Raw genomic sequence first — 23,023 nt, forward strand, 5'->3', positions numbered from 1 at the left:
AAAACACCTTTCTAATTCTTTTTAAAGTTACGTACAAGTAACTTAATATCTTTTAAATTATGTTTCCCTCAAGTCTAAAATGGGAATAATGCCGGTGATTAATTATTACTATAGCATGCTGACGTGAAGATTCACACACAGTACAAAAGGCTAAACCTTAGAAAAGTTTTCTAAACAGAATCCATTACATTTTTAAGCATTAGAGTTCAAGGTCATTTCCACAGAACGTCAATTATCCAACGAACCAAACCTTAATTTCTAGCTTTTAACTAACATATAACTGACTTCTATTCCATTCTTTTAGAGACAAATCTCTTAAAAGTATGCTCAGATACAAGCACATAAGGCAAACATAAGGCATTTTTCAGTGACACTTCAAGGGATTAGGAGAAGCAAAACATTATCAGGGGATACACACATTTCGTTCTTTACATTTTCTGAACATGGACAAGCAATTATCTCACCAAATTTACGCGTAAACTTTTTTTTAGGGTTACATGTGGTAAGAGACTGAATTGTAGACATTGAAAACAGAGAAGGAAAGAATTAAACTGACAGAAGGTTTTAACTGAAATATTCTTATTGATAATCACTGCAGTTTTATTTGCACAACTTGTATAACCTGAAATGCTTAAATTATAAACCACGCTAAAGAAAATCTATTTCCAGACCTTAGAAATAGACAATAGAACAGAACATAGACAATAGCTACTGGATAGTTTAGAGTTTGGAAAATATAGCAAGTTGCAATTTGTAGAACAGCCACTAGGTGGTAGTGACTACAAATAAATCTATGCTCATTAAAGCAAATAAACTGAAGTACTACTGGCCTACACCCTACCCAAAGAAATGTATCAGGAAATGAAGGTGAAAAATAATTTATAATCTTATTCTTATAATACTGGTGCAGTATTTGTAGAATAGGAAGCATAAAGATATAAACTGTAGAAACATAATTTAGTAAAAATGTAATAAAAGGCAGGTAATTTACATTAATATATTAAATGTAAATATTTATATTCATATTAATTAATGTAGCACCAGTGGCCAAAAATAAGGTCAACCGTATTTTTGTGCCTAGGTTACTGTGCATTTACAACACTGGTGTATCAGTGAAATGCTGTCAGATCTAAAAAATAAAGATTGATAAGAAGATAGCATGGTTAAGTGAAATATAGAAATGGAGAGATAATAACTAAGCTCTGAGTCAAATAATTAGATGGTGTCAAATAACATGTTTTTATTGCTAAGCAACAGGTATTTATACTAACTACAAATAACTACAATAAATTTAAATTCTTTCTTTTTCCAATAAAGATTTCTTAAAAGACATAACCATGAAAGGAATTAATGTTTATGCTACTCTTTTTGTAAAGAAAATATGTGGGAAGCCTGTTATTAATATAAAGGGTTACCAGGTTGAACTTAAACTAAGAAAAAAATTAAAGTTCACTAGACTAACAGTACAAAACAGAGTTATTTGTAGCCAAAGTGTTCATTTCCTTTTCATCATACTTAACATCATATCTAACTACAAATTATAACTAAAACCACAAGACATAAATATTGCATATACAGGGAGCTTCCCTGGTGGCGCAGTGGTTGAGAGTCCGCCTGCCGATGCAGGGGACACGGGTTCGTGCCCCGGTCCGGGAAGATCCTGCATGCCGTGAAGCGGCTGGGCCCGTGGGCCATGGCCGCTGGGCCTGTGCGTCCGGAGCCTGTGCTCCGCAACGGGAGAGGCCACAACGGTGAGAGGCCCATGTACAACATAAAAAAAAAAAAAAAATTGCATATACATTAGCTGATTGCCAACCTGAATATAATTTAGTAAATCTGAAGAGAAAAATGTAACTGCCTGCCCATCCACACACACATTTCTGAGCGGTTCAACTACTATTCTTCAGTAGATGAAATGAAATAAGGAAAGGAAGCAAGAAACCATTTGAAAATGGAGGAAAAGGTAAGGGAATTTTCAGACTCAAAAGTAACTCAACTTAGGAAGTATGTATTTTCTATTTTGTCTATTTTTTTTTGTCTGTTATTAAAGTTGAATGTGGTACTTTACATAGGTAAAATATTCCTCAGTTCTAGCTTCAAAATTAACTCTACAGCTGAAATAAATTAAATCAGCATTCTATCAAAGAAGGTATGAAAGCGTGGTCATTTAACCAGGTTGAGGGCAGAAATTAACCCTACCATAATCTAATAAATGTACTTAGTTGAATACTGGGTTTCCAAAAATTATTTTATCAAGTTAAACAGTTTGAGTGTCATAATATTATGTACTGAGTGTACTATGTGCCATTCCTGAGATAGGAACTGAAATAATGAAGACTCTAATGAAGTCTTTCCACAAGTAGCTTAAGTCTACTTTATAAAGTCAAATGTTAATTTAAGAATGTTGCAAAAAGTTAAAATTTTACGGTTTCTGGTCTTTTCTAATTACTCGCCATTCTGCACAAATAAGACAGAACTTCATACTCCTGTGTCTCAAATCACATTGTTCCAGTTCCCCAGAATATCTCCTTTTCCAACCGTCCTCCTGTTTAAAGACACTCAAGTGGAAGTCCTCTGCTCCAAAAGCAGAATTTATCATTTCGTTATACATGCTCCTATAGCCCCAAATGGACATGCAGCATTTCACATACAAAATCATATTTAGCTTTAAATATGCTTATATATATATCTATACAGTCAGCATCTAGCATAATAACTGCAATACAAAGTTTCCTGATAAGCGTTTTAACAAATTCTAGGATTTGTATCATATGATCACAGCTAGTTAAATGTCAGGATCAATTTACATTTTAAACAAGGTAAGACACACACTGACAATATCTGCCTTCCCTCACTGTCTATGTTACTTTAAATACATACACAACCAATAAATGCAAACAAATAGTTTGGAAATAGTTTCAGTTTTCACTTACTGAAAAACGCCAGCATGAAAATCCCATCATTACCCACTCTGAGCTGGTCTGCGTCACTGAAGTCATCTCTTGTTGGACACTCTTCCTCTTGAATCTGTAAAACATAAACTATTAGAATAGCTCACTAAACTATTGATAATTACAACTTTATTATCTTAAGTATAAAGATAAAAATTTAAATAAAATCTAATGTCCTCAATGTATTGTATAGGCAAAATGAGATAATGAGTACAGTATCTGATACATAATAAGTACTCAAAAAACATTAGCAAGTATTAATTTTTCATGGGCACCCCTAAAAAGAGTAACTTTAAGAGTAAACACAAAAAAAGATAAAAATTGAATAACATCGAATTAATGAAAATGACATCACAAAAGATTGATGTGACACTGCTGCATCAGTATCAAATGGAAAGAGGATTTTTCATAATCAGTGGTGAACTCTAAATTGGTACAAACTCTATGGTTGGCAATTTGGCAATATTTATCAAAAATTAAAACGTACACATCCTCCGACACAGTAATTCCAGCTCATGAAATATACTTATAAGAAATGATGTATTACAGATAATTCACTACAGCAATGTTAATAAGAGCAAAAACTTAAGACACAATCTAAATGCCCATCAATAGTGGGCAACTGTCAGGAGATAATTCTCTGTGAGTCTTTCATGTTTCTACATGTCTCCCAGGTAGAGGCATTGGCTACGTTTTTTCTGTATTATCTTTTCAAGGATGTTTATATAGTAGATGGCTTTGGGAGGGAGAAATAGTATCTCTCTCCAGAGCAGAGATGTAGGCATGCTTATTGGCCATTAGAAAATATTGGGTTACCCTGAACTCAGAGTTCCACACTGCGAGCAGAGGCATCGCGTGGCCCTCTCTGAGTTGCCCTGCAGGACCTGAGGCTCAGGAAACGGCCATGAGAAAATGCTAATACCCTGGCTACTACTACTGCTGTGAATAATAAAGCTCCTGTCTCTGACCCAGCAGTGTCAGAGACAGCAGTGTCCTGTCTCTGACCTGAGTCTTCTGTAAGCATCCACAAAACTGTGACAAGCTAATCAGTTACCTTGCAAGTAGGCTAAAATCTCAGACCGTTTATAATTCTTGAGATCAATGAAATAAATTATTGTATATCAAAAAGCAATGTAAAGATTTAAAAATAAATTACAATCTCCAAAATATATTAAGTAAAAATCATTTATATAGTACAATACTTTTGTGTACAAAAATAATATACAAACACATTACTGTAGTTGCTTATAAATGTCGAGAAACTTCACTGGAAGCACGTACAAAGTCTGTTATCACTAATTGCCTCCAATATTCAACAAATATTGATAGAATACCCATTCTACATAAGACTTTGCTTCCTGGTACTTGGGATATATGAATGTATGTAAAACAAAGATGCTTGCCTTTCTGAAGCCTATATCCCAGTGAGGGGAGCTGGACAATAAATAAAGACATAATAAATAAGTTACTTATACAAAAGGTATATAAATGCTCTGCAAAAAATAAAAAGTAAGGAAAGGATGTTTAGGGAAAAAAATGTAAGGAAAGGATGTTTAGAATGTTTAGTAAGGGCTACAGTTTTCAATATGGTGGTCGCATAAGCCTCATTAAGGTGACACTGAGCAAAGAATTAAAGGAGAGGTAAGAGAGCCATGCAGATATCTCATAGAGGAGTGTTTTAGGCAGAGGGATAAGCCAGTGTCAAGTTCCTAAGAGGGAATCAGACCTGGCATGTTACAAAAATAGTAAGGAGGCTAACATGGTTGAAACCACAGTGAATAAGAGAGAAAACAGGAAGAAATAAAGCCAGAGTCCACTAAAGGACCCTGGATTTTACTGAGTGAACTGGGAGGTCTTACAGAGTTTTGATCAAATGATTGACATGACCTGATTTACAAACTCACTATCTCCATGTTACATATACATAACCTCAGTTGGGTGTTAATTTTCAATTTTGTGGCTCAGAGAAGCTCAGTGCCTTGCCCAAATCACATAATTAGTTAGGTCAAGGCAGGCTTAAATCCAGGATACCAATGTTCTTTCCATGCGATCATGGTAGTCTCACTACAGATATTGCTTTTCTGAAAGAAAAAGACTTTCAGGGACTTCCCTGGTGGCGCAGCGGTTAAGAATCCGCCTGCCAATGCAGGGGACACGGGTTCGAGCCCTGGTCCAGGAAGATCCCACATGCCGCAGAGCAACTAAGCCCGTGCGCCACAACTACTGAAGCCCCCCGCGCACCTAGAACCTGTGCTCCGCAGCAAGAGAAGCCATTGTAGTGAGAAGCCCGCGTACTCCAACGAAGAGCAGCCCCTGCTCGCTGCAACTAGAGAAAGCCTGCGCACAGCGATGAAGACCCAACGCAGGCAAAAATAAATAAATAATCATATTAAAAAAAAAAAAAAAGACTTTCAAAACCATATTGCTCATTATTTAGGCAAAAAGATCCCTTCAACTCTGCAATCATATATCTTTATGGTCTTATGGTCAATTTAATAACTGGCAATGATCAAATACATATTAATGAATTTTTGTATCATTTCAAGTTAATTCAAGAAATAAACATTAAAGCACAGTAGAAGGCCAAAAAAACACTGTCAATATGATGGCAAGAATATAAAATTTCATACTCTTTTTGAAACACCAGTCCAAGAGATTTTATCATAGGACATCACTTTTTTTTCTTTTTTTTAATTTATTTATTTCTATTTTTATTTTTGGCTGCATTGGGTCTTTGTTGCTGTGTGCGGGCTTTTCTCTAGTTGCGGCGAGCAGGGGCTACTCTTTGTTGTGGTGCGCAGGCTTCTCATTGCGGTGGCCAAAATTCCATTCGAAATCGAATGAGAAGGTCAAGGAATGCAGAAGGTAAATTTAAATAGGAGAGTGCCAAAAAATGATGACACAAATAAGTAGTAGTAAATACTAAAAACACTACAAGCACAAAGAATTACTTTTGATATTACTGAATATACATAACAATTAACACAAATAATATTCTCAGAAGGAAATGATAACATTGTCTTACTCTTTGAGATGTTTCTGCTGCTGCAGCTGCCATTGCAGCAGCTTTGGCCTTCTCAGCTTCATCATACGTAGGAAGAGAGGTAGCAACACTGTAAGGAGGTGGCACAGGATAAAACTCACTGTAAACTTCTGTATCTGAAGAAAAGGATTTTTAAAAAAGATAACCATTAAAACAAACTAATATTATGTTTATAGCCAGAACGTAATTTAATAAGTTACAGAACGCCACTAAAGACTATCACTATTTGTAGTCCTATGTTATAAGCTATATAACATATAAATTACTACTACAATGTATATATTATTTTAGTCCTATATTTATTATCAAGAGAAAGAACTGACAAATGTCATCTAACGGCTGATATACCAAACAAGAACATCAAGAATGAGACTCTGAAAATGTGGGCAACACAAAGGAGGTAAACTCACCTCAACATATATGAGCATCCTCTATGTTCCTACTGCTATGCTCAAAGACTTTATTTGCCCATAATCTCACAGACAAAAAGTAAAAATATCAGGAATAATGGTAACAAACACTGAAACAGCACTAGCCATTTACTATAACGCTGCTAAATACATTAACCTTAGCAACTCTGAGGTTCAGTTAAGTGATTTGCCCAGTCTCACACAATCAAGAAGCGGCAGGAGCCAGGGATTTCCTGACTCCAAATACTTTATTATTTATTTATTCTCATATTTACTTGATAATATATAAGACGTTAATTTTTCTACACAGGTCAATTTTAACAACTCCTAAGAAAACTCAGTATTTCTCTTTGCTAAAAGATTGATGATTTTTAACTCTTTTTTTACTCTTGTCCCTTCTCCCATTTTCCCCCCATCTACCTAGTTCTTTAGGTTTTCTTTTTTAGAAGAATTTCTCCCTCCCCAATTTTTAAGCTATTTTTGAAATATGATCTCCAGAAGTATATTGCAGTATTAAATATAGACTGCTAATTTTTTTAAAAAACTGCATCATTTATTGCCAACTTTGGTATAAGTAAAATCATACACACAGGTCAATCAATTGATTAGACTTACGCTAGAATCACCGACATAAAAAACAGGCAGATTCTAAAAGTAGTGCACACCACAACGTTTGACATCACCTCTGTGGTTTCCTCCATCATAACTACAGCATTTTTACGTCTTCCACATTGTTTACAATTTTACCTACCTTTATCAGATTTTCTTGCATTTTCCACATGAAAAAACACTGCACTCCAGCAATATTTTTCCTGTTGTGTTTTAATATACATAGGGTTTTTTTTTGTACATAGGTTTTAAAATAAGTATTTTTAATGCTATCAATAAGAGCTAAGGATCTGAAGTTAGGCAATTTTCAATCTAATAACAGGAAGTGGTTAGTGGGAGTATAATACTGAATGTTATCCACCAAAAGTCACAAGAGTCATAAATTCTTAGAAAAGACTTATTATTAGGATGTAAAAACACCATATACCGTCAAGTAAATAGATTTCTTTAATTCTGAAGATGGGAGTAGAAGCAAAATTTAAGTAAAAACCATGATTATGAATTTAAACAATAACATTAAAACTATACATTTTGGAACAATGGCATATATATATATCCAAGGAGATGAGATCCTTACATTAAAAATAGATGTGTAAGTTTCTGAAAAATTTTAAGACCCAAGATAGAAAAAATATCTCCACCAATAACAGGTGAAAGTTGGGAAGGAGCACCTTTAATTTTCACTTGTTAATTTTCCTTACTTTTCTTCTACCCTTTGAGGCAGTGGTTGGTTCTCAACCACAGAATTTAAAGTCTGGGGAGCTCCAATCCCAGCTCCTCTTCTTAGAAGTTATGTGACCTCAAACAAATCACTTAAGCACTGTGAAGTTCCACTTTCTCATCCATAAAACTGACCCAGCGAGGCTATTACTTGCTATTATGGGACGAAATAGAAGAGTATTCAAGAGGACTCTGTGAACTGTGCAACGCTATGCAAATGTCACCTTTTATAACTGACGTTGCTCAGATCTATAAAAGCAGCCATAAGGTGACCTACTGAAGAACATAATCTCCACAGAAAACGGGCACTGCCCATGCCTATAATATAACAGCACTGACTAAAAAGCTGAAGAAAAATAATATCAACAGTTTTCATTAAACAGAAACCCCAAATTCTAGAATTACTCAGTTCTTGTGCTCAATTATAGTCAGGAATGGCCTTTTAGCACAGGTGAAAAAATTAAAAAGACCAGAAATCACAGAGGAGACTGTGAGAATAACTGAACTTCTAGGTACCAGGCTCCACTTGTTTCACAGTTGAAATTTATCTAACCTTTAAAAATGTCATGCTACATTATCAAAACTATTCCAGATCACAGAAAAATGAGAAGCTTCTCAATTCACTTTATGTTGCTTCCATAATATTAATACCCAAACCAAAAAGACAGCACATAAAGTCATAGATCACACTAATAAAGCCACAAAAACTCTAAAAAAATATTAACAAATTTAAATCCAGGAGAGACTAGAACATGATGACAAAAAGAATTTATTCTAAGAATAAAGGGATGGATTAGCTTAAAGAAGAAATCTGTTAATAATACATTTCATTACAACAAAAATTGAAGGAGAAAAACCATGTAATTTTACAATAAGGTACCAAAAAGATGACTCCCAGGTTTCTGGCCTGTTGGAGCCATTTATTGAAATGGGGCAGACCGTCAAAGGAGAAGCTCTAGAGGGTGGTAGAGGGAAGAGGCTGTATACAGTTGTGGTGGTGATACTCTTTGAAACTCTTCCCATGAAGAGGTGGAGACTAATTCCTCAATAATCTTGAATAGAGACTAAGTGACTCACTTCTAACAGCTTGAATGTGACAGATGTGACACTGTGACTTTTGAGGCAATGTCACAGATTCCATTTGGCTTTCTCTCAGAATGCTTGTTCTTAGAAGCCAGCCTCCATTCAGTGAAGAGCCCAGGCCACAACAAGAGGTCACATATAGTTGTTCTGGCCAACAGCCTCAGCTGAGGCCCTAGCATCAGCCAGCAAACGTGTGAGTAAGGAAGCCTGCAATTACCTCCAGTCCCAGAGTCACCATCAGACAACAATCACATGAGACCCTAGCAGAGAACTTCATAAAGAAGCCCAATTCCCCCCAAACCATGAGAATTAACAAGCATAAATGATTGTTATTTTACTCCATTAGGTTTGAGGTAGTCTGTTAAACAGCAATAGCAACAGTAGCCACAACAAAGGGATTGCAATTTCACTCTCAGCATCTTCCATCATAGAATGATTAACTTAGCATTACTGGGAAAATACAAATTGTGACCAGAGAAATAGATGAGGGTAGTTCTTCAGAATGACCTGCAAGGATGAGATCAAGCAGTAGCAAGCAGTAATCACATCAAGGATGGGTAGCAAGCAGTAATCACTGCCTTGTAGCCAGGAAATATTACCATGAGTGGGGGGGACATTATGTGTATGCTTCACCTCCATTCACATGTACTTACCACATTCTCACATTCATCATTAATAATACCTTGTTTACGACTATATAAGTAAACACACACACATGGGTATGTTTATATATTCATGTGTGTATGCATTATATGTGTGCATGAATATATATGTATATATGGTTATTTCTTCCAAAAGTTATATGGCTAATCCACTGGGAAGGGATTCTAGTAAGCATAAGAAAGTTTAGCAAGCTACACTTTTAAATTAATTTTTAAAACAATGAGACAGGTAATCTATGAAATATTTTATAAACTACCTTTAGAAAAACTTTTTTTAAAATAATCATAAAACCGAAGAAGCCCATTAACAGACTTGATAATTACACAAAACCATACTGGTAAAAACAAAACAAAAAATCGAGCTATTAAAAACATTACTAGGGCTTCCCTGGTGGTACAGTGGTTGAGAGTCCGCCCCGATGCAGGGCACATGGGTTCGTGCCCCGGTCCGGGAGGATCCCACATGCCGCGGAGCGGCTGGGCCCATGAGCCGTGGCCGCTGGGCCTGCGCGTCCGAAAGCTGTGCTCCGCAACGGGAGAGGCCACAGCAGTGGGAGGCCCGCGTACCACAAAAAAAACAAAAAACATTACTAGTTGTTTCACACTAAAAACAACAATACCTGAAGTTGTAGGTACTTCCACAGTAATACTGCTATAAGGTGGAGGAGAAGAGTCAGTCTCAAGTCCAGATGCTGAAGGAGCAGCCTGCACATTTTGTGGTGTTGGGTTTGAAGTTGACGGCTGCTCTACAGCAGATGATTCTGAATTATCCTCTTCATTGTGAAGCTAAGAGAACAAAGGAAAATGAAAACATTAATGTGAATCAACTTAAAAAAAAATTTTTACAGATCATTTCAGGCAAAGAATCATTTTTTAGCTAAAAACAAGGTAAAATAGCATTTAAAAAGATGAACAAAATTTTTAAGAGACATAATCAGTCAATAAGAAGTTTAGAATTTTTATAGTTTCTTTACAATAAGGATGAAGTTCAAATTGTTAGGATTTATAGAGGAAAAAAGTCATGATTACAAATAGATTCAAGTTCTCTCAATCCTACAATAAATATTGTCTACCACGCATCAGTCACTGTGTACTGCAAAGAAAACTTCTAATACAACCACAATACCATATCTATTACACTAGTATCTAAAATAACTAGAAATGTAAAATGAATTAATGAAATAGAATAACAATATATATACATTCCAAAAACGTGGAATACTCTGAGGAGGTTTTCCCAAGTACCAAAAGAATTACTAATAAAGCAAAATAAGTCAGTGTGCACATAAAATTCTGAAAAACGTCATTACAACAAATTTATTGAAAGTTCAAGAAATGCTAGATACTATATTGAGATCTTTATCACTTAACTCATTCAATCCTCACAACAAACCTGTAAGATAGAGACTATTAGACTGTTATCCCCATTTGGCAGATTAAAAGAAAAAAAACCAAACCAAAACCACCCTGGACGTGTAGAGACTTAAGAGTAACTTGCCAAACATCACAACAGCTAGGAAGGGTAAAGCCACGAATCACACCCAAGCAGTGTGGCTGCACACCTCTTACTTCACTTATAAGGAAGGAAGGAAGGAAGGAAGGAAGGAAGGAAGGAAGGAAGGAAGGAAGGAAGGGAGGGAGGGAGGGAGGGAGGGAAAGAAATTTTGTCACAGCAAATCTGTGTGTTGTGATACAATGCATTTTTGGATTTTAGAAAGAATAGGCGAATTATTACTCCACTTTCTAGGAGCTTCGATAAACTTAGTTTCTCTGTACCTCAGTGTCTCCATATGTAAGTTCTGAATGCAACCAAAATCCTCACAGAATTGTAAAATAATATTTGAAAATCATCCAGCATAATGCCTAACACAGAGAAGGCATTTAACAAATACTAGTTCCACCCTTCTTCCCTTTTATTTAATATACTTTATTTTATAAACTCAAAAGCAGAAATTATGTGGTACTCTGTCAGTCCAATAAGTAGTCACTCACTTGCCTCTAAAGAATTTTTTTAAATATGCCAAGTAAAACAGGAGGTCAATTTACTTCACTGCTGTCTGCATGTGTCTTGGTAAGCGATTACACTAGCAAAACACTTTTGGGAGTTCATAAAGGTATTATAACTTTTAACAAAACAGTATAAACAAACCTAAAATCATCTCAAGTTTAAGAAGACAACTTTTTCCATAACACTATGGACAAAAAATGTTGCCTGCCATTCCAGTAAACAATGAATGTTGCCCACCATCAAATCATCAGCCACTGCAGCCAACCCCACACAGTGCACCCTGAGGGGAGCTCAGGATGGAGAGAAACAGGATACTGGCCCTAGATAGTTAAGAAGCATATCTAAAGAACAATTTCGATAAGCCCAGACTCTTGCATCTCCGCATACACAGAAAAGCCCTGAAATCATTAATTTAAGATGTCTGTTTCGTGTGATCAGCGGTAATCTTCTCATGCCCTACTCTCCCCCACCACCCCAGCAAGAACTCCAGTGCACCCCGGCTCCTCGCCGTCCTCTTTGCAACAGCACCTCAGAGCTATCTGAGAGGCTGTCTCTGGGGCTATAATCCTCAGTACGGTCCTCAAATAAAACATAACTCGCAATTTTTAGGTTATGTGTTTTTCTTCAGTCAACAGCACCAAAGTTGATACAATAGCATCCACTCACAGAAACTGAATTCTAAGGTCAAATAAGCATAAAGTCAACTCTGTATGAGCTTTTACATTTATTTACTTGCAGCACTTTTCCAAGTAGGCACTAAATGAGCACCCTCTTGAATAGCAACACTCTGCCCTGGTGTCATAAAGCATCTTCTGTTTCCCATTACAAGGCACCCAGGAGAATTCCCAATGTAGTCATCTTTGACAACACTTTTAAGAGCAAAAATGTCAGATGAACAAGTTAAGGCAAATAAAGTACAGATCAATACTTAGCATATACTTAGTAATTTAGAATATATTAGTATATTTAGTATATATAGTAATTAATATTACTAAACAAATAATAATGAAGGTGTCAAAAAAGAGGAAGCCACTTTTCCATATCTACTATTAATACTGCAAATGTAGATGAAATGTACTAAAGAGAAAATCCTACATGACAAACAACTCTCCTCTAGTTCCTCACAGGAAACACCCCCTACCACATCAAATATACAAATACGCTCCCCAGAATGACCAACTCTCTGCTTAAACCTGTCAAAATATATTCAAATAACTACAATAAAAAGAATAACTACAGATACTTTTACATATGATCTCAGAAGTAAAGCTTTGGAACTTATAAAACACACCAATTTATTTCAACTGCCTTACCTAATACCTCCAGTTTTATTTTTACAAAATTATAATATAGGGGACTTCTCTGACAGCCCAGTGGTTAAGACTCCGCACTCCCAATGCAGGGGTACAGGTTCGATCCCTGATCGGGGAACTAAGATCCAGGCATGCCACACAGCACAGCCAAAAAAAAAACCCATATATATATATATTACAGTGAACAGTTGCTCTGTGTTAACCGTAAAACCCAATAACTCAGTCAACAATCTCTACCCACTGTAGCATAGAACTTCCAATTTACTTTAAATGCAACACTGTATTTTGATATCTTTGGTGTCTCCATAAATTAACCTACTGTGTGATGAGACAAAATTACTTTTAAGGAAGGACAAGAAAAATTTTAACATAAAAATTTTTCTGCCATTTGAGGCACTACCCCCTCCCCTTTAGTGTGCATTGTACGTCTGCACTATACATTAACTAGATCCCCTTAGAAGACGCAGGAATGCCTCCTCACTCAAAAAAATTAATTTCCATCTGGTGCCAGCAAGGTAACTCCTTAGGAGATAACATTCCTTTCTCAATTCTGTAAAGAGCCACAATGACCCCACTACTCACCTTGTTGCACTATGTAAACTGCCAATATGTTACTTTGTCTCAAAAACTTAAATAACTAACTGTGCTTTGACCTCTAACCAGCAGAACAGCCCTAGGAGCTCTCTGAAAGACTGTCTCCCGGTTTATAATCCTTAGACTCGCTCGAATAAAAATTTCCATTTTGGGCTTTCCTGGTGGTGCAGTGGTTGAGAGTCCACCTGCCGATGCAGGGGAAAAGAATTTCCATTTTCTTAGATTGACTATTGTTTAATTTTTTCGACATTTGATTGCCTTTTACCTAAGTTCTTACAAGGGTTCAAATTAAGTTACATGTTTATCAAATTAGACAATGCCAATTTGTAGAAATTTTTCCTTAATCATGCTGCTATGTTGTTAAATGGTTCTATTTTACATTCTATAACAATTACCTAAACAGCAAGAAAAAAGGGTGGGGGAGGAGTGGGGTGGGACCTAAATATTTTCAGTAATGAACCAGGCTCTGTGTTCCATCCACACATCACCTCAAAAGTTATCTTCCCAGGGAATTCCCTGGCGGTTTCACTGCAGAGGGAGCAGGGTTCGGTCCCTGGTTGGGGAACTAGGATCCCGCAAGCCAAAAAAAAAAAAAAAGTTATCCTCCCAGCTTGTCCTATTTATGAGCCTCCTGGAAAAAAATGTGGGCAATAGCACGTGAAAATTAAAATATCTTTAATCTAGTGACCAGGGTGATGAAAAGTTGCACACTAAACCACAGTTTTTTAGTCCGAAGGGTAAAAGGATGACAAGAGGGCTTTGTTAAACGTATCTATCTATCGCTAGTTTTTATAGATGTATATTAAGTATTTTTAATGATAAGGAAACTGTAATCATTATGATTAGCTAGCTGGAGGTCTAGCCTTCCTGTGTATAAACTATTGTTTCTTTTACTTTAATTGGCGTGTCTCCTATACATATCCCTTTATTCTATTTTAAGGTGATAAAATACTAATGTAATAACTAGAAACTTTACTTCTGAGAAGCTAGAGATCTCAGTGAATGTTTTCTAAACATACCAAGATGAGAATTATGGAAGTGCAGTCAAGTGTTGTTTAGTGAACAGTGCCCTGTACCAGGGCCTGGTAGGTTAGCCAGTTGTATGGTCTTTTTTTCACCTTTCTTCTCATTTCTTTTCTCTTCTTTTGTTTCAGTTTGGGCACAGAAATTGAACTACAGGGCAGAACTGTAAGATTTTTGGGAAATAAAAACCGAGCTATCTCTAAAGTCGTTTATTTAAAAAAGTTTCTAAAGAACTAATATATGTTGTATACTGCCATATTCTGACTACATTTATTACCAAAGGGCAAAACTGGGAAGAAGAGTTAGTAGTTGCAAGGAGATAAATTTTAGCTCAATAAAAAAAATTTTTAATTTTTAGTTAGAACTTTTTAATTTTTAGAGTACTAGGTTTTCTGTGGGGCAACAAGTCCTTTCAGATTTTGTATGACTGACTATCTGGCAAGACTGTTTTATAACTAGGATGACCATACAGCTGTTTTCCCCAGGACTGTCCCACTTTACACCTGTTGTGTCACAGCCCCATTCAATTTAGCGTTTTCTCCACCCCGTTCATTCTCAAAAAAATTGTACGGTCGGTCAACTGACATATAATGGGATTCTTGGCCTTTGTACAAAATTAGTAGATGACAAAGGTTCCTTCTGACTCTAAGATAACATGATTCTAGAAAAAAACCTCTGGTAGCCTCTATCATTCAATGTTGCCTTATCTAACACCTGATTTAGAGAAGCTAACAGGTATGTGTTGCAGTAAAATCAATCTGTAGAGTCAAGCTACTCATTTTAGTCACCCAAGAAGAAAGTGAGCTACCTTATCTATGCTGCTAGGGATAAGGTGCTAAGAAATTTCTACAAACAGCCCAAGTGTTAAAACCAATAGCTCAGAAGACAGCGTCCCACAAAACAGTGCTGCTTAGCAAAGGGAGCTAGATTTTCTACCAATAACACTAAATTACAGCAGTCGTCCTCACGCACACACATACCATTAAGCAAATGAACAGAACCTTAATTTGAGGTTTACTCCCCACCAAATTTTTTCCACTAAACTTTTGCTGTCTCTGGATACCTTTCTTCTGAGAACTAGCCTATGATAAAGCAATGATTAGCAAATGATTCGAAAATGATACAAATGATTAGGAAAGAGCGCATAAGCAACAAGTAAATATTAAAGGAAAAATATTTGCCGTGTCTAATTTTCAGCTTCTTCTTTTGGAAGTACAGAAGTTTGGTTACAGTTTTATATTTCATAATATAATACAGGCATATTTCTGCTCATAAAAACCTTTCTTGTTAGTATGAGAGAATATCATTATTTCATGGTGTTCTACAAAGAACACAGTGGGCTTCAGATGCTCTGTCACCTGAACAAGTCTGCAAAACAACTGTTAAAAACCAAGTATCATCAGATGTTTTATGAAGACATAACAAAGTGTCTTTTAAACAAAAAGGATTCTTACTTCATTTTTAAACTGTTACTGTCTGCTCATGATATGTCAACTGAAAGAAAGGTGCAAAAGAATATATACAGTATAACTGAGTCTTTTTAAATAATGAGAGAGATAAACACAACACTGTAGATCAACTATATTTCAGTAAAACTTTCTTTTAAAAAGCTTTTTCCTACAAATTCCAAAATAAATAAATAAATAAATAAGAGATTATTTGTGTAGTACATATAGGCAACCAAAATTTCCGGAAGGACACACAAGAAACAGCAAAGAGCTGCAGGTGGGGAAGAGATTTCATCATTCTCTATTATTTGATTTTTCACCCTAAGCATAAATTACTTTGAATTTTTTAATTTTTAATAAATAAAACCAAAATGCAAAAGTCCTCTAATTTCTGGTTTGGCATGTCTCACAGGCAACAATGTACCTAACACTATATCCTATGATAAAAAAGCTTTTTCCACAGAAAATGTAATATCACTATAATACCTTCCCTGGGTTTATGTATATACAACTTTCTATTAAAAATGACACAATCTGAAACTGTAACCACAGGAAAAATATATGTGAAGAATGCAAATGAGGAACTGTATCTGTTTTTTTAAAGGAAAAATTGAGAGGGATAATTAATGGGGCAACAGAGTGATTAAAGAACATAAGACCAAATTTATATTGCCACACTAGACAGTTCTTCTGAGCTTCTGACCTAGATACCCACTCATTAATTCATTTCTTAAAACAACATTAAACATAATCACATACTAAAAAGGGGCTCTAGGCTCTTTATGTACAATTCTTTTCCTCCCATACTGCACTGCCTAGTTGACTTCTACACACAGTTCAGGTCTTAGCTTAAAATCAAGTTCTCAGACTTCCCTGATGGCGCAGTGATTAAGAATCCGCCTGTCAACGCAGGGGACACGGGTTCGAGCCCTGGTCCGGGAAGATCCCACATGTCGCAGAGCAACTAAGCCTGTGCACCACAACTACTGACCCTGCGCTCTAGAGCCCGCGAGCCACAACTACTGAGCCCGCGTGCCACAACTACTGAAGCCTGCATGCCTTAGAGCCTGTGCTCCACAAGAGAAGCCCCTGCTTGCCGCGACTAGAGAAAGCCCGCTCAGCAACGAAGACCCAACGCAGCCATAAATACATTTTTTTAAAAAATCAAGTCCTCAAGAAAATCTTTCCTATCTCTCAAAAGTAGATTAGGACACAATCTTAAAGCACCCTGTTCTTTAGCACACTTACTACAATAGCAATTATTTATGTGCTCATTCATTTACAATCTGTTTTTCCAGCTAAAGTAAGAGCTCTACAAAACTGGAGGTTATGTCTGTCTTGCTGAACACTACAAAAATAAGCTCCAAAGTATTTGGAATCAACTTTGGTTAAAATTAAAAGGAAACGCAATATAGGTCACCAGTCACAACAGTATAAAATGGAAAGACTGGAGAAATAACCTTGCTATAACCCAAGTACTGTGAAGTCTGTAACAGCTAGTTATTACCTTAGTAAGTTAAAGGAGAAAGAGTTAGAGTATATTTACATCCCAATGACCTCCAAGGAACAAAGAAACCAAACAGATGGGATAAAGATCTTATATAAATTGCTATTTTCAGAAGAATTCAGCCTCCAGTTAAATTCCTTTTTATATGCTAAAACTGCAATGTAAATCGGCTAGATCCTAAGATTCTCTCTTTGAATACAAAGTCCTCTATATGGTACGCTCATTAGTCGTGTTCATAGTCCTTTAATTAAATGACAAATACTTGACCTTATTCTTAAATGTTTATATCAACAGAAAGATACACTTTTCAAAATTCTATTTAGCTTACTCAGATCTTACCTAAGAAAATACATATTTACAAATCTGCCCTATAATTATGCCTCTTTAGCAATAGGTCAATATGATCTTAACACAGATCATAGTCCAAGGGAAAAAAAGAGAGAAAAGAAAAAAAAGAAAGGAGAAAAAGATATTTGAGCGGCTGGGCTGGCAATTTCTCATACTTTCATCTAAGGTTGTCTGTCTACGGGGCACTGCTCCCTGCCATCCCCCACTTACCTTCTTGGTCTCCCGCTAATTTCTCAATCTAGCACACATGAATTGAGCATGAAAAGACCATAATGTACGCCATAGCTGTCTATATATTTTATTATAGGAAGATGTTCAGCTTCAGCCTCATCTTTCGTGGTTTTATACCAAAATATGTGTTACATAACATATTTTAAGTTTACTTTTTTTTTTCTTTTGCATGTACAAAGTTTATTTTATTTTATTTTATTTTAACATCTTTATTGGGGTATAATTGCTTTACAATGGTGTGTTAGTTTCTGCTTTATAACAAAGTGAATCAGTCATACATAAACATATGTTCCCATATGTCTTCCCTCTTGCGTCTCCCTCCCTCCCACAAGTTTACTTTTAAAAGACTGCATTTTTCAAATCTGGCCAGTACTTGAGTTTTTGTCCTCTACAACTCAAGCAGCTTTTTGAGATATATTTGTTGATGACTACGCTGTGGTCTTAAGCAATTAAGTTATCTGTGGCAGACTTGTGATTGTCTCCCTCAAATCCCTTCCATCCCTCTTTCATTATAGATTCACAGTAATGTGGGTGGGACTGAGCCCACCCTACTACCTATGTTGGTCAGGATAATTTTCTCCTTTGGCACTGCAACTGCTTCCCAACCAGCCTGGCCCTCCTCCTGGGCAGGGTGCCTGTGTCAAAGGTGGGCAATAAAATAAGCTAAGATTATCCACTTAGAGGATATAGAAAACTGCTGTGGAAATACTGATACAGAGCAATTCCAGGGTTTAAGATTTCCTTAATTGGTTTGGGGGCCATAATTTACAAACCCCGATGGAAAAGGTGCCCCTACGCATTTTTTATAAGCAGAAGAAAATTTTAATGATAATGTTTGAATTTACAAAACTATTCAAACCCTGAGTTTTCAAAATAGCTCAGTGTTCTGATTTTTATAAGCTAACATACTGGTATTTGTAAAGAAATAAATGTTCCCTGCCATTCCAGTTCTGTAAGGATAAAGCCATTAGCTACTGCCACGGCCCAGGGACAGCGCACCCTGAGGGGGATTCAGGATGGTGAAAAACAGGAAAAATTCTGTGCTTTGGATATACTGGCCCTTAGATAGTTAAGATACGTATCTAAGAAAACATTTCAAATGACCTCAGATTCTTGCATCTTCCCATACACAGAAAAGCACCAAAATCATTCACTTCAGATGTCTTCTTTGTGCTTAGCAGTAATCTTTTTATCTTGACTACCTGGTTTTCCCAGCAAATAAAGTTCATAGGCATCCTGGCTCCTCCCTTACCTCTCTGGAGCAGTTCCTCGGAGCTGAGAGGCTATCTCTCAGGCTATAGTCCTCAGTAAGGTCCCTGAATAAAACTGAACTCACAACGTTTATGTCGTGCATGTTTATTTCAGTCAACATATCCTATCCAACATAAACAATGATAAATATAATGACAATGGCAACTTGTAATGAAAGGTTCTCTTCTGTTTCCATAATCAAATTAAATAAGAACCCTTTGACAGATTCTCCAGAAAGTTTTTTACCTGCATGCACCAAAATAAGTCAGGAAATGTCATAACTGGTAAAGTTTAAAAAGCAAAATTGGCTAAAGAGTATACTTCATAATAGAGAAGTGAATCTCAGATATTAAATTATAGTAATAATATTAAAATTAGCCCCCTTCTAGCAATCAAAATCTGAACATTCAAGAGGTTTTAAAAGCAAAACTATTCAGGCATGAGAATAAAAAACAAGAGCTAGTAAACTCTAACTGCAACCATTTCCTTCCAGGAAACTATCAGTTCCAAGTTTCTGCTGTACTTCATGAGTCCCTAGAAGCTTAGAGATCCTTTAATTAGATCTGGGAATATTATTACCTTCCTAGTCAGATCATAAGCATGTGAAATTTAGGAAGTATGCTTTATTCATCGTGGTATCCCCTAAAACAAGTAGCAGAGTTTAGGACACAGAATAAGCTTCACATTAAATATGCAGTCCCCTAAGCCTCCCAGAGTTTTTCTTCTACCAAAAGGCAAGAGAGAGCTTGGTCAAGTAATGGATGCACTGAACATCTCAAGATCAATAATCACAACTCATATATTCTATGATTCCCATGGTGTTTTTACACATAGTAGAAACCTGAAATATTTAATCATTCAACTTTTGCGGGCAATCACCATAACTTAATAAGTAAATATCTGTCCCCCAAAGCTTACTGAATTAAACTAACGGTGTTATCCAAAAACCACAGATAACTGAATTAACACACGCTAAAGAAGAATATAAATTCCATCCCCACATCACCCAAGTTTTTAAAGTAACTACTCTAGAGACATTCTCACCACAGCTAGACAAGACAGTCAATAGTAAAGAAAGTCACAAAAATCACAAAGAGCTGCCCCCTCCCAACACAAAATCAAAGAGCTGGCAAGGCTAGGTCAATGCATAAACTACCTGAGACTCTACACACTGAAGAAAGAAGCATCAGTGACTTTGAGCACAGAACAGTAATAAATGTTCATACATAGGACTTTTATCCATCAAAAAGTAGTTTACTATTAAAGAATAGAGATACAAAAACCAAAAACAGGTCACAACAGGGGTGACCTTTTGATATAAGTTAATAAAAATGAAGACTCTAGGAAAAACAGATTTTATTAGACAAAAGAAATGAAACAACAGCACACAGGAAGAACATAAATTATTAATTTAAAAAGTAAATATTTCTAATAATTAAAGACGCAAAAACGGTGTGTTAGAATGGAGTAGAAGTCGAACTACTGCTAGTAAGAATATAAATTCATTCAACCACCTTGCAGATCAATTTGGCAATTCCTAGTAAGGCTGAAGGTGTGTAGGACCCAATAATTCTACTTGTAAACGTCAATATTAGAAAATTCTCACACTTGCACATAAAGAGGCACATACAAGAATGCTCATGGTAGTACTATTTGTAATAGTGAGACACTGATAACAACTGTCTGGTCAGCACAAAATGAATAAATATTATTTCACTATTTGTATAACAATTCATTTTAAACTTATTAATTAGACCTACATGAGTCATCATAGATAAATCTTTAAAACACGGTAAGTGAATAAAGCAAGCTGAAAAAGTATAAAATAGTAAAATACTGTAATAAATACATGATAACATCTGTTATCTCCACAGTGGATATAGAAATATCTTTTACATCATTTTCTATACTTCCCTTTATGCTTGAAATGTTTCATAGTTTTAATATTTACATTAAAACAAACAAAAAAAAGCCAGCTAGCCAAGTTGTCTTCCATGTATAAAGTATATATACCATCCATGAGTCCTTGGGAAAACTACTCCATGATGAAAACCAGGCAATCATAAAATTAAGCAAATAAAAAGTAAATAAGGAGAAAAGCAATGAGAAAAGATATGGTGGTTAACACTGAGTCCTTTCAAAGACAAAACTAATGCTAAACATTGAGCTAAAGACTAAATAAATAGCCGCTGGCAAACAGACAGCAAACCTGAAAAAGTAAAAATATAAGCAACATAAAAATCAGGAACTGGGGAAAGAAAACATGAGAGAAAGTATTAATACCACTCACCTCATCTTTCACAGCAGGGATTTAATCTCTAATATCTAAAATTAAAACATGAGGTTTTAAAAATTACTCCAATTTCTTACTGATTTTTATACTCTTTTAATTTTAGTGAAATCCTACAGAACCTAACAACTCTGTGGTAAAGAAACCTTTATCTAGAATTCAGCAGTTCTTTAAGGATTTTTTTCCTTGCTGTTAAATCCAAACAAAATCGTATTTTGTATTCTCATTTAAAAAAAATAGAATAGTGGGACTTCCCTGGCAGTCCAGCGGTTAAGATTCCACGCTTCCACTGCAGGGGGCATGGGCTTGATCCCTGGTCTGGGATCTGATCCCATATGCCATGTAGTGCAGACAAAAAAAAATAAAGAGAGAGAGAGAGAAAAAAAAAAAAAAGAGTAGTGTCCCATTCTTATTACATTATTCCTGTCCATAAGCACAAATGGAAATGTGTTCACCAAATGTCAACATAATTTATTTCTGGTTGGTAAGATTTGGGTGCCTAGATTGCTTCTTTTGTACTTACACTGCTTGTATTTAAAAAAATAAGTATATATCACTTTTTATAAGAATATACTTTAGCCTAGTAATTCTCATTTTAAGAGAATTCTTAAATTCTACATCCAAAGAAACTAATCAGAAACTTAAAACAGGATTTCTTTGTAAAGTTGTTCATCATAGTGTTATAAAAATGGAAAACCAAAAACAATCTATTCATCCAAAATAAAATAAACACACTGTATCAATATAATAGAATCCTATACAGACATTTAAGGTGGTGTTTCCAAAGGATACTTAATGAAATAGGAAATGCTCATGATACAGTGTTAAAGAAGTAACAAAATTGTGTGTGTGTAAATCATATATTATTCATATTATTTTAAATAAGATGAACTGTTAGCAGTTTCAAAATGATTGTTAACAGACAAATGGGTAGCATGGGTGCTTGAAAACTGTATTTTGTTGGGGTTTTTTTTAACTTTTCTGTATTTTTTCTAAGTTCTCTAGAACAGAGATGAAAGAAAGTATGAAACAATCTTTTTTTGTTCTTAATGTAGGACATATGTGATAAAGAGATTTCCATCTATGCTTACAGGAGTAAGTTTCTACACGTTAGAAAACTGACATTTATAAAATTGCTCAATGACACTAAAACTGAAAGAAAATCACCACAGACTTTATACCCATTCAATAACCTTTCATAATCATTCTTGTCTTTACAAGAAAAGAAAGGTACATAAACCCAGATAGATGATGCTTGTTATTTTCCATCAACCAGTTAACAGTACTAATACATAAAGTAATACCAGCATGTAACCATTTGAGTGTTATGATATTCTAGTGAAACTCATTTGGAGGTCAAAATGATTCATAAAGGCTTTCTCTTTGTCTCTTTCCCACCTATAACAAGAGTTTTCTTCATGGTGCCCTTCTGTCTTAACTAGTTGTTAATCACATTATATATTTGTCTACATAATCTATTTTCACAGTCAGTAATATTATCTATTCCTTAGAACTTCAATGAGGATGGCACA

The 23,023-nt window shown here is 35.6% G+C and overlaps 1 protein-coding gene across 1 annotated transcript in view; it reads right to left on the reverse strand.

Moving 5' to 3' along the window:
• NDFIP2 (Nedd4 family interacting protein 2) overlaps positions 1–23,023 on the reverse strand; it is a gene marked incomplete at its 5' end in the record, with an annotated part of 62,233 nt that overhangs the window by 16,021 nt on the left and 23,189 nt on the right. Inside the window, 3 exons of the mRNA XM_082675570.1 lie at positions 2,934–3,027; positions 5,977–6,110; positions 10,099–10,264. Coding sequence (XP_082531696.1) covers positions 2,934–3,027; positions 5,977–6,110; positions 10,099–10,264 — 394 coding nt within the window. The remainder of the gene's footprint in view (positions 1–2,933; positions 3,028–5,976; positions 6,111–10,098; positions 10,265–23,023) is intronic.

The sequence above is a fragment of the Grampus griseus genome (genome assembly GCF_964374135.1).
Source record: "Grampus griseus genome assembly, chromosome: 18".
NCBI classification, from domain to species: domain Eukaryota; kingdom Metazoa; phylum Chordata; class Mammalia; order Artiodactyla; family Delphinidae; genus Grampus; species Grampus griseus.